The 13,399-nt window shown below is 39.5% G+C and overlaps 1 protein-coding gene across 5 annotated transcripts; it reads left to right on the top strand.

The window, feature by feature from the left end:
• Positions 1 to 5: 5 nt before the first annotated feature.
• LOC105686681 lies at positions 6 to 12,399 on the top strand. Of its 5 annotated transcripts, XM_012401728.3 has the most exons (10): positions 6 to 614; positions 1,219 to 1,390; positions 1,848 to 1,965; positions 2,040 to 2,184; positions 2,256 to 2,343; positions 2,471 to 2,843; positions 3,000 to 7,941; positions 9,028 to 9,148; positions 9,436 to 9,592; positions 9,723 to 12,399. In XM_012401728.3, exons 1-7 carry the CDS (start codon positions 551 to 553, stop codon positions 7,230 to 7,232), a joined length of 5,193 nt encoding a protein of 1,730 aa, XP_012257151.2. In that variant the 5' UTR covers positions 6 to 550; the 3' UTR covers positions 7,233 to 7,941; positions 9,028 to 9,148; positions 9,436 to 9,592; positions 9,723 to 12,399. The 5 variants fall into 5 exon arrangements, with proteins under 5 accessions (XP_012257151.2, XP_048515712.1, XP_048515709.1 ...); XM_048659755.1 differs by having other exon boundaries at positions 3,000 to 9,148; positions 9,770 to 12,399; XM_048659752.1 differs by having other exon boundaries at positions 3,000 to 9,148.
• The last annotated feature ends 1,000 nt before the right edge of the window (positions 12,400 to 13,399 follow it).

The raw sequence follows: 13,399 nt of genomic DNA, 5'->3' as shown, positions 1-13,399 counted from the left end.
TCCGAGTATTATCAGAGCCTGCTGTAAAACGAGGGGCAAGTGGTCTGCCCTCCGAGTTCAAGGTTGAACGGACTTTGGTCAGAAGTTTTGGGTATTGATCCGTAATCCCGTTACGAAAGATAAGCGGGAGGCGGCTTACGATCTGAAAAATCGCGGTCAACGTTGTTCGGCAGGGCCGAGCGGTCGGGTCGGAGATTAAATGGTTGAAAAAGGACTTTGAACTCGAGGGGTGTTCCTTCGAGTTTCGAGAGGACGAACGGCGGGGGGGTGTTCGCGGAAGAGCAAGTAAAGAGTGGGATGAGCTCGGATAAGGGTTGGGAGGTTCGAGTTGAACGAGGGGAAGTCGTGGCGCGCTCTGCCAATGGTTTTTGAAAGCCGTAGGCCCCGTGAAACCGTCATGGATGAAATATCATAACCAAAATCGGGGTACGACGTCAGTACGGAGTCGGAGGTTGTAGGGTGAAATACGCGCAACCATCGCGATGGAAATAGTATTTTTAACGTAACGAAGCCTGTTTGTGTTGTTCGCGAGCGCAACGAGGGCCGAACAATGACGAGTTGCACTCAGGAAACGTCCGTAACGAGCTCCGAAGATCGTTGGACCGCAGTCGAAGGTAATCTCAACGGCCATGTTCCATCTTGTTCGGCGTTGTTTATCAATATTTAACCTAAAAAACCAACGCTACTTTATTTACACTCGATGTATTTCGGGGAAGGCGCCCGAGCTTTCGCTTTCGATCGCTAAAAAATTATCGTTTCACGGGTCCCAAAGTTATTGTTCCGCTTTTCCGCGCGTCCGTCTCTGATTACCCTGCAGGACACGTCGCGTCTGCGATTGTACTTGAAAATTACTATGTCTTGGAAAAAAACAAACCGATGTTCTCTGGCAGCCCGAATTTTCTCAATAAACGTCTTCGAATATCGCTGAACTCTATTTCAGTTGGTCCGATTATTTGCTCGCAATTTTTAACTCAAGATCTTTGACTCGGAAAATCAATATCTCACTTTGCATGTGTAACTCATTAGAGACAAAGGAATCCCTAAGTAGGACTTGAGGGTGGAAAGTTTTATGGGGCTTTGCGTGGGGTGGAAACCGCCCGAAAATTTCCATAGGGTTCGACAGCGAGACGGGAATTTTAAAGAAATTAGATTTCAGCAATTGTTTACGAACTTTCGATTTCTTTTTCCCAAAATTATCACTTATATTTTTATCCACAGCTCCGAAAAAGCTGGTCAAAATAAATGGAGAAATAAAGGCTGAAAATGATGGAACAAAATTAACGGCAGAGGAGCTGTTTCCTTGGATATCGGAGTTCAAAAAGAAATGCAGATGTCTCCTGGCGCAGCCAAACATCATCGCCCTAACACGTCTGATGAAATACTACACCAGGTAAATATTTTACTATCTTAACAAAGGATGTACTGCAGTCCCGTTGAGGACCTATGGTACTGCGATGGTACTTTATAATCCTCAAACTCACACCGTCAATTTTTCGCGCTCACATTTTCTTCCGAACTAATTTTGTAATATAACAATGGCGTAGTTCGGAGAAAAGGTAAGTGCGGAATGATTGCTACCACCGTAATCACCTGACGTCATTTACACTTGTCAAAAGTGATTGAGACCAAACTTGTACTTCTGACCGTTATTTGCATAAATGTAAAGATCTAATCGATAGGACAGTATCAACGCAAAGAGCACTGGACTATAGATCGAGGGGAATGAGGTCTGAGTAACAATGAGAGATTATTTAGAAGAACTAGAAAAGTCCTAGTTTGTCTACTTCCCATTCGCAATGTCCGACTAGTACACAAAGGGGCGCATTTTTCTGATGTTTCTGTTACAGAAATGTGGGCATTAACGTCAATGAATGTTACACGAAACCGTATCGGGCAGCAAAATTGAAGGACTCGATCAGCGAGATACTGCTTTTCTTTTTATTCTACTATCGTGAGCTTCCAGAGGTAAGAAACACGAGCGACATATCGCTGACGTGCGTCGTTTGTTGCCAAAATAACGTCGGTCACAACGTTTCTAGGTTTGCGATCGAAACTCATACCTGGACAAAATGTCCGACTTGCTAGCGATGTACATGGACATGGAGCTCAAAGCGTCCAGACGGGGCAGGGAACATCACAGCAAAATTGCCGCACGCCTTACGTCATGCCTTTACGTTTACCTCGGTGCGTAAATCAACTCGTAATATCCTTTTTGCTGTGTCACGTGACTAAACAATCGGCTCGATTATTTACAGAAAATTCGTCGGAACACATATTGGATACCTTCATCAAGGCGAAATTCATAAACAGAAATTATCAGGAAATCTTGGACGCTGTTCTGACGTAAGTTGATACTTTGTACCTGCCATGGATAAATTGGACTTTGACCCAATGCGGAGTGACCAGAAAACTATCTCTGATACTGCAGCGTCGACTAACTCTTGTCTGAAAAATGTGATTTACGTTTCAGCAAAATATCCAAGTCGATACCTGCGAGCCCCGATTGCGACACGATGTATGTTCGTTGCCTATTGTTCTACCGGCTTTGGAAGAAGGTCAACAACGATGTGGCGATAAAGAACCAAATAAATGCAACGGCAGTCTCTCAGCTCGGGCCACCTCCTGCTAGCCCGACACCGTTCTTGGCAAAATACGTGTTACCCAAGGTTCCCAAGTCGCAGGCCACTTCCACAAAATTTCTGTTAGCACACAAGTTTGACATAGAAAATTCGTGCAGACTGTTCGTGCAATTTTGCAAAGAAAATAGAGAAGACGAGAATCAGGCTGACCTCGACAAACCATACTTCATCGCCAACATATCTAACACGGACACTCTGGAATCGGTGCGTACTTATCTTTGTTTTTTAATACACATGTGTGTTTAATGTATGCACATCTCGCTAACATCACACCTCGGGATCTTATCGTAGTTCGATGGATCGTAGTGAAAGGTAAATGCTATGCGATTCCTGTTCTCACCATACCATATTTATCCTCAGTTGGACAGCAGTGGAGTATGCAGAGGTATGATACCGGTCGACAACCTGACGGATAATGTCATAGTACCAGAAGCGGCGAGACCTCAACAAACTTCTGCAAAGACAAACTCGAGCTCTGGAAGTGACCCCGGAAAGTGTGCGAGTGAAAAATGTGTTCAGGTTCAAAAGAATCAAAAAATTCGAGGAGCTGGTGGAGATTTACCTCTGAAGCCGCTGAAGCCAGTCAGAGTCCTGCCAGGGTCAAAGACGAAGAAGACAGGTGATATTCTGTTCATCGATCTAACTTCTGACGAGGTCACAGAGAGAGTGATAAAAAAGAAAAAGCACCGAAAACTCCATTGGTTGATCAAGGCTAAAAAGAAACTGAGTGCAAAGACTAGGGGGGCAGCGGAACGGAAAAATAAAACTCAAACCGAGGTGAATGGTTCGTCTGGAGATTTGAGTCTCTCTGACCTTGTCGATAGCACTTCTGCCGGAGCTATTTCTACCAGCGTATCTCAAGAGCCTTTAATTTGCCTGGGAAGTAGCGTAGTGAGCACCACGGTTACAGAAATAGTCGCAGCAGCACCAAAAATGTCGGAGCAAATCCTGCTCGATGCGGATAATTCTCCACTGGTTGATCTCGACGAAGATCCTTCGGGCGTGATGGATTCCGACGCAAAGATTTCTGACCGATCACCCGAAAGCACTTGTCATACAACTTCTGGACAGGACAAAATTGGCTCCGGAATAAGCGAGGCTCTTGCTGAGTCGTCGAAGGCCCTCAGCCACATTTGTGAGTCTTACGACAGCGAGAACAGCAATTTGGAGACGAGTAGGGATGACAGTGTAGACAGTTCGTCCAAACGGGATCGAAAAATGACAAGCGTATGTGATAAAACGGAAAACTTAGATAGCAAAAATGTGCCCGTCGAGACATGGCAACAACCGTCTGCGGACACGGAGCGGGATGGTGATCTAGAACAATCTGGAGCGAACAGAACTTCGTCCGAGAGTTCTGACGTCGCCGTGATCTTCACCCGCCACGCGTCAGACGTGGAGATTTTTGATCTAGACGAAAATTCTGTGGAGAGTAGCGAGAGGCAACTAGATCGCTCGGGTCTCCCAAAACCAACGGAAGAGAACGTTTGTTCGTCAACCGTATCCGCAACGTTAGCCGATGCAGAAGCAGAGTTGCACAATGACCAAATTGAGAACATCGAAGCTTCGTTGCATCCTTCAATTACTGATGTGCCTGGGTTCCCTGACACATCGACCAGCAAATGGAAAAATGTCGATAAAGATGTCACCGAAGCAAAACTAAACAGCAATCTAAGAGAGATCACTTTGGATATCGCCGTGAAAGTGAACTCAACGAATACTCCAGAGAGGTTAAGCGATTCTTCGGAGAAAAGATTTGTTGGAAAAGATGATTCGCGAGAAACGGTTGAAACAGGAAGACTCAATACCCCCAAGGATGAAAATACGCAGAGTGTAATCGACGAGAAGGAAACGAATAGTGATAACAATCGAACCGTTAAAATCGTGAAGAAACAGATAGCGAGTGAAACCTTGATAAAGTTAGAACCACAGAAAGCATCGCATGTTCAGAACTACGGCACCCAGAGGAATGCTGAAGAAAAATCAGAACATGAGCTCGCTGACTACAATATTGAAGAACGCTGTGATGATGAATCTAGCGAAAGCAAACGATCTGATGTTAAAATATCGCCATCGACTCCGTTTGAAATCATTGAAGAACAACAATGTAGTGCTGCAAAGGAGCGAACAGAAGCATCGATTGTCGAGAGACAGACATTGATACCAAAGATGAATGAAATGTCAATTTTTACTAAGAGTGACGGGGATAACATTCTTAATATTCCAAGTGATATAATAACCAAACCTGAGCCTGAGTTCAGTGAAAATATCGATGGCTTATCACTGCTGGCCAGTGTGTCGCAACATGTATCTCATCTTGAAGAATATTCTGAAACAGCACGATCTAAACCAAAAATTATAAACACTGAAGTTCCAAGCGCTAACTCTAGAATACTAAATTATTCCTCCAAAATTAATTTTTTGTGTAACGGAACTGAACCTGAAGAAATGATCAACTGTAAACCGTGCGAGGTATTGCTGGATTTGAATGTCAGTACTAGCGGTGAAATCATTAATGAACTAATAGCTCACCAAATAAATGATTACAACAACCCACATGAGGTTGATTTACAGTCAAACTATGACAAAAAGTGCAGTCTGGACATTGGAGGGAATGAAACCTTAGAATGTGTTCCACGGGTTTTAGAAACTAGCACTCCATATGCCGATCTAATATCGGTAGACAATGTTGCCCAAATTATTAAGGATGACAAAAATGTTATAGTCAATGGAGAGACCGTCGTTCTGTTTCAAAAGGCACCAAACAGTAATTTGTACATTATAAACAAAGCTACCGACAACAGTACGGAAGGTTCTGGTGACAACAAGAAAAAAACTTTTCGAAAGATTGGAAGAAATTCCACAAAAATGCGGGACATTATAAATCATATACCTATCAATCTGTCGGAGAAAACCATGGATTGTCAAGAAGGAAGAAAAATCCATCGCTCCAAATCTCGTGCCGAAAAAAAGAAAATTGATATAAGAAAGATGGCGGCTAGTGATGTTGCGATGAAAAATCTAAAAAATCAACAACTGTCCAAGCAGATCAAACCGATTAAAAAAGAATTTTTGCAAAATACTTATAAACTTGGATGCGAACGCATCAAAAAAGAGGACCTAAGCACACATTACTATGAAGATTCTTTTGGGTCGGAGTGTACCGACGACCTAGGATCTGTAATGAAGTTGAAACCCGTCAAAAAGTCTGAATCACCGGTTACTGGACTTAGCGATACATCCAACAATATTCAAATGCAGACCGTTGTGCACATCAATGAAGATTCTATTCCAATAAATATGGCATCAGCTGGAAGATCGAACCGGAAATCGTCGGGTAACAGAAGAGAAGATAAACTCAAAGGTACGTCGAATGTGAACCTACTGTCTAAAAAAAATATTAAACAAGAATTTGAAAGCTGCGAGACGTCATTCTGTTATGAAAATCAGATAAACAGTGATTCGCAACAGGTAACAAGACAGAATCTTTCCAATATTAATTCCAATAACCTCCTAGCGCCCGTAATTTCAATTCCGCACGTTTATAGCACGGTAACGACTGACACAAATTCTTACAGCCTCGAGCATGAACATTGCCATTACACGACTTGTAGTTTGAAATTGAGTTCGCCGCAGTCATTCCAATCTGTTCCACAGTCCGTTCCAACATGCCAATTGTCGCACTGCGCTTGTTTGAAATGTGCCTACGAGGTTCATTGCCAACAATATGTTCAGCGGTCCACAGCTGCGACTCATTCCTCCTACCTTCATACAAACTCGTATTTCCTCCCTAACGCTTCCTTGACTAAACAATGTACCGTTCAAGAGCAGGAGTTGAAGCTAAGCGCAGCTGCCTTAGCCAAACTCCACGACGATCAGCTGCTGCACAACATCGAGCAGAGTATTATAGATAGTAAAAAATTGAACCAGAGTAATGTAAAGAGTGTTCCAGAAATTAAATATAAGCAAGAGTTTGAAAATAAACTACCTCTCAAGAAGAGATTAAAAGCCCATGCAATGTTGTCCACTAGCTACGAAGACACTCCTGTCAAAATTGAAAAAGTTGAGAACTATCCAGGCACACCCATGATGTCCATAGCGGCATTGGAAGCTAGAGAAGTTCCGGAAACATCTACGAGTCAGAATCCTGCGTTGTCTATTTCAGAACTGTCTCCTCGAGTCAGGGATGAGGGGTTATCTCATCACACGACAGAAATGATTCGTCGAGATTATTTGAAGGACACGTCGCTGACCTCTTTAGGAAATTGTGCCGGCGTCGATGAGAGAGGTAAGAAAGTTGAGGCTCCTCGTTGTCAGCCAAGTTTTCACAAGAATTTCAAAACGCCGGCACAGAAGAAAGAACTCCCACTATCTCCCCCTTCCCTCAAAAGAGCAGCGACCACCGTGGCGAACCATCCAAAGTGTCCCAAAAAAGTGAAGAAAACAAAAAGTGCAACGAGCATCAGACAAACCAGAAGTTCGAAGCGAAACATTCCCAAAGTGGATTACAGCTACGATGGAATCACAGATTCAGATCCCAAGTGGAATACATCAAGCGAACTGAAACGCAAACGCAAAAAGACTGGCCGATGATTGATAATATTTGGTCCAAATTTGGTTGCTTGGAGAAAATATTATCTTAAATTATAGTAAATAATAAATTAAGTAACAGGACCGTTGCATGGGCTGTTAAATTCTAAACTTAATATATGTATAGTTGTGTGAGCCGCAGCAGCAAAAATTTTAAATCCGAAGAATATGGGAAATTCAATACGTCTGCAGGAAGATATTAAACGTAAAACAAGAAGAAAATCATGCACCTCGGAAGATCGGAGTCATCACTCGAAGATTTTTTCACCAAATATTTTGGATTTAGTATTTCCAAAAACCAAATTCTTATCCAAATCATCGGGATGCTCCCTTTTTCATCGATCTGCCGAGTATATTTTTTATTGCATAGAAAAAAAGTTCATAAAAAAAAAATAGATCAAAATTCGTGCGTCCTAAATATGTAAATATATACATGTACATAATATTTTTCACTTCGAATGATATCGCATGACGAAGGTAAATACCAAATTTCATTTTCTTTACAAAAAAAAAAAAAAAAAAAAAAGAAAAACTTTCCAATAGCGAATCACGTATCGCAATTCTGCCGATTCTATATTCAAATATCATAAAAACTAGATATCAGCATTCAGAATTTGTTTTGACATTTATAGTCACTAGTGGATTTTATATTTGAAAAAAAAAAGTACAATTCAATCGCTTCTGGCCTTGATACTACGACGTCTGTAACGAGGTAAGACCACTCTATCCTGTGATATAATAAGTTAGAAATGTCCGTTCCATGATAACGTTATTTGTTTTATTTTTCAAATTTCATTGCGAACGAGAATAGGTTCGCGTTCACAAAAATATGAAAAATATTTCAATGAACTTTTCGACGATTATTGTTGAAAAAAAAAAAACTCTGCTTAAAAAGCTAATTGTTATTACGAAAATTGTTGATCAGGTTCTATCAGGCAATTCGTAAAAAAAGACAAAAAATAACTTTATATACTTGGTATACATGTTCGGTTAAATGTTTACAAAAATTTTCAAATTCTATTTATTTCGCTGTGCGTTTGAACATAGTATAGTATCGCTTGAATCGGCGTTGAAAAGAAAAAGAAAGGAAATTGAATTATAGTGGAAAAAAATACTATTTTTCTAATAGTCGAAAAATGCATAATTAAACGACATATCTGGTGCTTCAAAAACTCCCTACATTATCTCCGTAGGAAGTTGAGAAAAAAAAAAAAAACTGTGATTTTGATATCTCGTGTAATAATTTACACTAGCAATGGTATATGGTGCTATTTTTTATACATACTATAAGTATTATTATTATAGTAAATTGGGTGGTACTTGGAACGACAGCAAGTATACGATGAAAGCTTTTCTTTCGAAAAGAAGGTTTTGAAAGAGAAAAAATAGTTGAAAAAAAAGAGAGATTCTGTAAAAAGACAGCGTTATGGAAATAAAATTGAAAAAAAGAAAGAAAGAAAAACACGATTGAGGTATTCGTAACTGCAGTCAGTTTCCTTTTCACTTTATTTCACTTCTTCCTAACGGATAACGTTCATTGTTCGATTAATCCGAATCAAAATTGTGTGGAAAATATCAAAAAGCACGCATCTAGATAGGGTGAACATTTTTCTTCGTTTTTCTTTTGAAATAAATGTCTAGTAATTCTTTGCAGATAATACGTATGTACTTGAAGAGATATTGCAATTGGGTGTGTTATTATACGGTACAATAATATCTGTAATCTTGTGTTTTTTTGTTTGTTTGTTTTTTAATTATTCAAATTTAACAATTAACATTTTCAAATGAATTTCAACAGACTTGACCGCGGGGTACTTGGAATAATACACCTAACAGCATTGCTTCTTTGAGCTGCAATTCGAGGATCTTCCTTAGCAAGTTTCGTTTAACTGACAACACTCTGTGGATTCAAAACTGCCGTGAGTAAGAGGAAAAATTTTCTAGCCAGTAAATTGTGTGTTGAGAAAAATATTTGGGGGAAAAAAAATGCAATTGAATTTAAAAAAAAAAATTTACTGAATGAATTTCGCATGTGATTTTATTGTCTGGCACATTTTTCACCGGATCAAGTTCATCGACATCGAGTGACTTTGCATGACCGCAGTGTTAGTAAATGTTGTCCGTAGATGCAAGTAGATGTTTTAGAGATTAGATAGCGTTTTTGATCAACTGCTGCTTTTTATTTCAACAAGGATGTGCTTTTCAGTTACGGCGATGCAAAGATGTCTTTGAAAATATGTAAGGCCAGGGGCTTGACACCAGAGTCACGCTTCGATAAAGACATTTGAAGGACAAAAGGGAGCAGCTTAATACTCAATGAGCCAGTCGACGGATAACCAAAAATTTTGCCGGTGCAATCCAAGGTAAGTCTTTGACAGATAATAGTTATTCGAACGATGGGTGTCAGTCAGTTTGACGATGAACCATAGTATGGCTCTGTTGTTTGTTCTTTTTCTTTCTTTTCTCCTAAAAAGGTCTTTCGACTCTTCCTAGGCACGGATTGAGGGGTGCACCCCTGTTGACGATTGAACATTTTTTAGACAAAAACAAAATCAAAAGTGAGAAACCAATGGTACAGAAATTACTTTGACGGTATTCGTCGACCACAGCCAACGCACCAACATTTTTGACCGGCTGCTCTGATCTGCTTTGGAAATACCAGCGGAACAAGGGCTGCTGGCTAGCCCGAACAGCCTGTTATTATCAGAAGCAACGTGTGACTCGACTTGAAATTTTTTAGGAATAGTTTGACACTCCGAATGCTTAGAATCCTTGCCTTATAATTTTCTCCTCCATAGCGATAAGAAATAGAAATTAACCCACGACGTCATCCACAAATCTTAATCAATATTCAACGTTTTTAACGTAACTAAAATCCAAGCCTAGCACCATAAATTAGTGAGAAATATTTGCCTACGATACAGCATATAGTGATACAATAATAATCGAAGCAGTATTATTACTGATATACATAAAATACCAATAGACTCGTTCGGATTAAATAACAAACTATAATCAACACTTAAACTCATTTAATCGAAAGAACCTTTGAGACCTATTACAATGCGTACGTACATTAAGAAAACTCAGTTACCACCGAACCACGAAACAGTGTAAAAGCCACGTTTCAATTATTTATTCCAATTTTTCTTTCTAATAAGATATTTAAAAAAAATAAAGCAAAAAAATAAATGAATCACGAAGGAAGGAAATCACTTCGATCGAATTCCATATTTTAGGACAGAGTAATACGTCTAGTCCGAGACAACAATTAGTACAATCACGTTTCATTATCGATTCACCAGCAATGATTATTATGATTATTATTATTATTATTATTATATTTATTGCCATTATTATTAATGTTATCGCCGTTGCTATATTAGCAAGGATATACCATCGATATCGACTGATTTGAAAATAGTTGTCACACTATTTGTTTTATAGATTCAACAGTGACAGAAAATACGTAGGTAATTTTCAACATCGGTGTAACTTTATTTACACTGACAATAAGTGTTGATCGATATTGAAAATATTAAGTAATAATAATTATATCAAATTTATAATAACAGTTGGAATTATTAATATTAAAAACTCGTATGAAAAAATTTGTTAATTTTGACCAATTTCGTCAAAATTGGAAGAAAAAAAAATAATAAATAAAATAATCTCAGGAGAATTAGACGTATGTAAGTATGTATGTATGTCACGATCATTCGTAATTTTTTTAATTTTTATTTTTTCTCATACCATTTCGAATCGATTTTATTTTTTCAACCAAAATGCACCTGTAGTTCATATTATTACTATTATCATCAATTATATTTTAGCGTATTTATTTATAAACAATAATCAATTTCTCTTTAGACTGTGATGCAGCAGCTGTATATGCAATATTATTTATTTGATACGCAACTAGATTTAGCGTTGTGTAAAATCATTGCGTTATTTTTACAAAGAATCATGTCCAAGCAACCATTTTACAAGAATTATGTTATAAGTGTTCGTTAACTTGCTCAATAATAAGTCTGACCTCGAGAATAATTGCATCCATTAATTTTTTAAGTAGAGAGGTTTTTTTCCCCTGCGATAAAAAATAATCCACGCCAAAAAGTCTGACGATAGACTTAAAGTTTATTTTATTTTTGCGTAGACTTTGTAGATCACTTACTAAATATTTATACAATTAATTTATTACCCTCTATGTCTCCATTTTAGAAGGACTTATTGTTTCTTCATTTAAGTATCATGTCGTCAAACCCGAGTCGGTTATGACCTTATATTTAAAGTTTTGTTGAAAGTAGTCGATTAATTCAGAGTGCATATCAACTTTGGAATATACAATATCTAGATCGCTACTCCTGCCTTTGAATAAACATCCGTTTATACAAAATGACATAACTTAGTACTCTCTTAAACAATATACTTCTCATATGTAGTAAGAAATACATACTCGTCGATAAAACAAAATATTCACTCGAAAAAACTTGTACTCTACGATATTATTCATCCGAACAATAGAAGTGAGCCCGTCGAAGGGGAGAATAAAGTATCCAACTCTTTACAAGTTAGACATACGTACATTACCTGTACATGAGCGTAATGTACTTACAACTACCATATGGCTAATCACATACCCGTAGATCTAGTTCGCATATCAAATACCACATTGTAATAGTCGGATAAGAATTAAGGTTATTTCGAAGAGAAGATCAACCAGAGTATAAAGTGAAAACTAAAAATGGGGACATCTACCTGTAGTCGAAAAACTTTGTGTTTCCTTTCAGTTAGTTTCTATTTATCTTCTTTTGAATTCATGTTCATTGAATATACGTAATACATGGAAATAAAAATTATTGGTATATGAGACGAGAAAATTTTGTAATTTTTTATGTCTAGCGTGCCCAATAATGTTACAATAGAGATAATTATTGTATGTATATACCAACGTAGTATATAAATACACGATACAACAACGCGACAATGGTATAATTATTTTTATATACGAAAGGAAGAGGAAAAAGAAAAAGTAAAAAAAAAAAAGAGAAAAAAAATCTTAGTTCGTGACTACGTGTATAGTCTACATTTTAAGAATGGTTTAGTCCTGTGCTACGTCCAATTAATTGTTGTTTTTTCAATAAATAATCAAAAAATGTGGTAGTTGCAATTCCCGATTAATCATTCGAGTACGAAATATTTGTAATTCCTACCTTTTGAGTCCGATTCGCCGAGGTCCGGCTGCGCAGGAACCACCTTCTCCGGGCTGTGCAGATTTTCAGGTAAGCGGCGCGTCCGGTGAGTAAACTTTACGTTTGTTTTGAAATTGTACAAGCATCGTACGTTTGACACTTTTGACCTTTCGTCGAGTCTCACGATCAGTCCGATGTTTTTCGTTGTTCGACAAAGTTGGTGAGACCGCGTGTGGAACTAACGGAGCGACCGCAGGTTTCGGTTTTCCGTTAATTTGTTGCAACCCCAATGACGAGAAGGTCGTAACAATGACGCCGAAGATCGCGGAAAAGTTGGACGCTCCCAAGTGCGAAAGGAAGAAAAAAAAAAAGAAGTCCGAGGCCGGTACGTCCTCGATCGATCGAGCAGGCGGCGACGCGATCGCGAGCGACCCTGTCAACAATAATCGTTCAAAAAATTCAAAAAAACGTGCGAAATTTTCCACAAAAAACTGGAAGCGCGACACGTTCGAAAAAATCAGACCCAGCAAACGAGGCGGCACGCGGTGGACCCGGGTGGTCGCCCGTAACTGCGCGTTGCGTAGAGAACGTCGCACCGTGAATTACTTCAAGATAATCGTTAGAGTCCTGCTGAGCGCTAGGTCGGACGATTTCGCGAAAAACATCATCCAGCAGAGCCTCGACTTCCTGAAGAGGTACGAACGGAAACGCAATGCGCGGCGGTCGCCGAAGGAAAGCGAGAAAAGCGGCGGCGGCGGCGGAGGAAACGCGAGCGAAAAAACCGAAAATCCTTCGCCGAAGGGAGCGGAGGACGAGGGCTGGCTTCCGGCCGCACAGAAGTCGGCCCAACGCACCTGCGGAAGCGGCGATGAATACCGGAAAATCGCCGAAACCTTCGCAACTCCCAGCCAACAGATCCACGACAGATACGGCCTCGTCGACGACTCCGCGGACGAATCTAAAATCCTTAACCCGCGC

This window comes from Athalia rosae, chromosome 8 (assembly GCF_917208135.1).
Source record: "Athalia rosae chromosome 8, iyAthRosa1.1, whole genome shotgun sequence".
Lineage (NCBI taxonomy): Eukaryota > Metazoa > Arthropoda > Insecta > Hymenoptera > Athaliidae > Athalia > Athalia rosae.
Note: the sequence above shows the minus strand (reverse complement) of the source record. Positions and strands in the feature narration are given on the sequence as shown.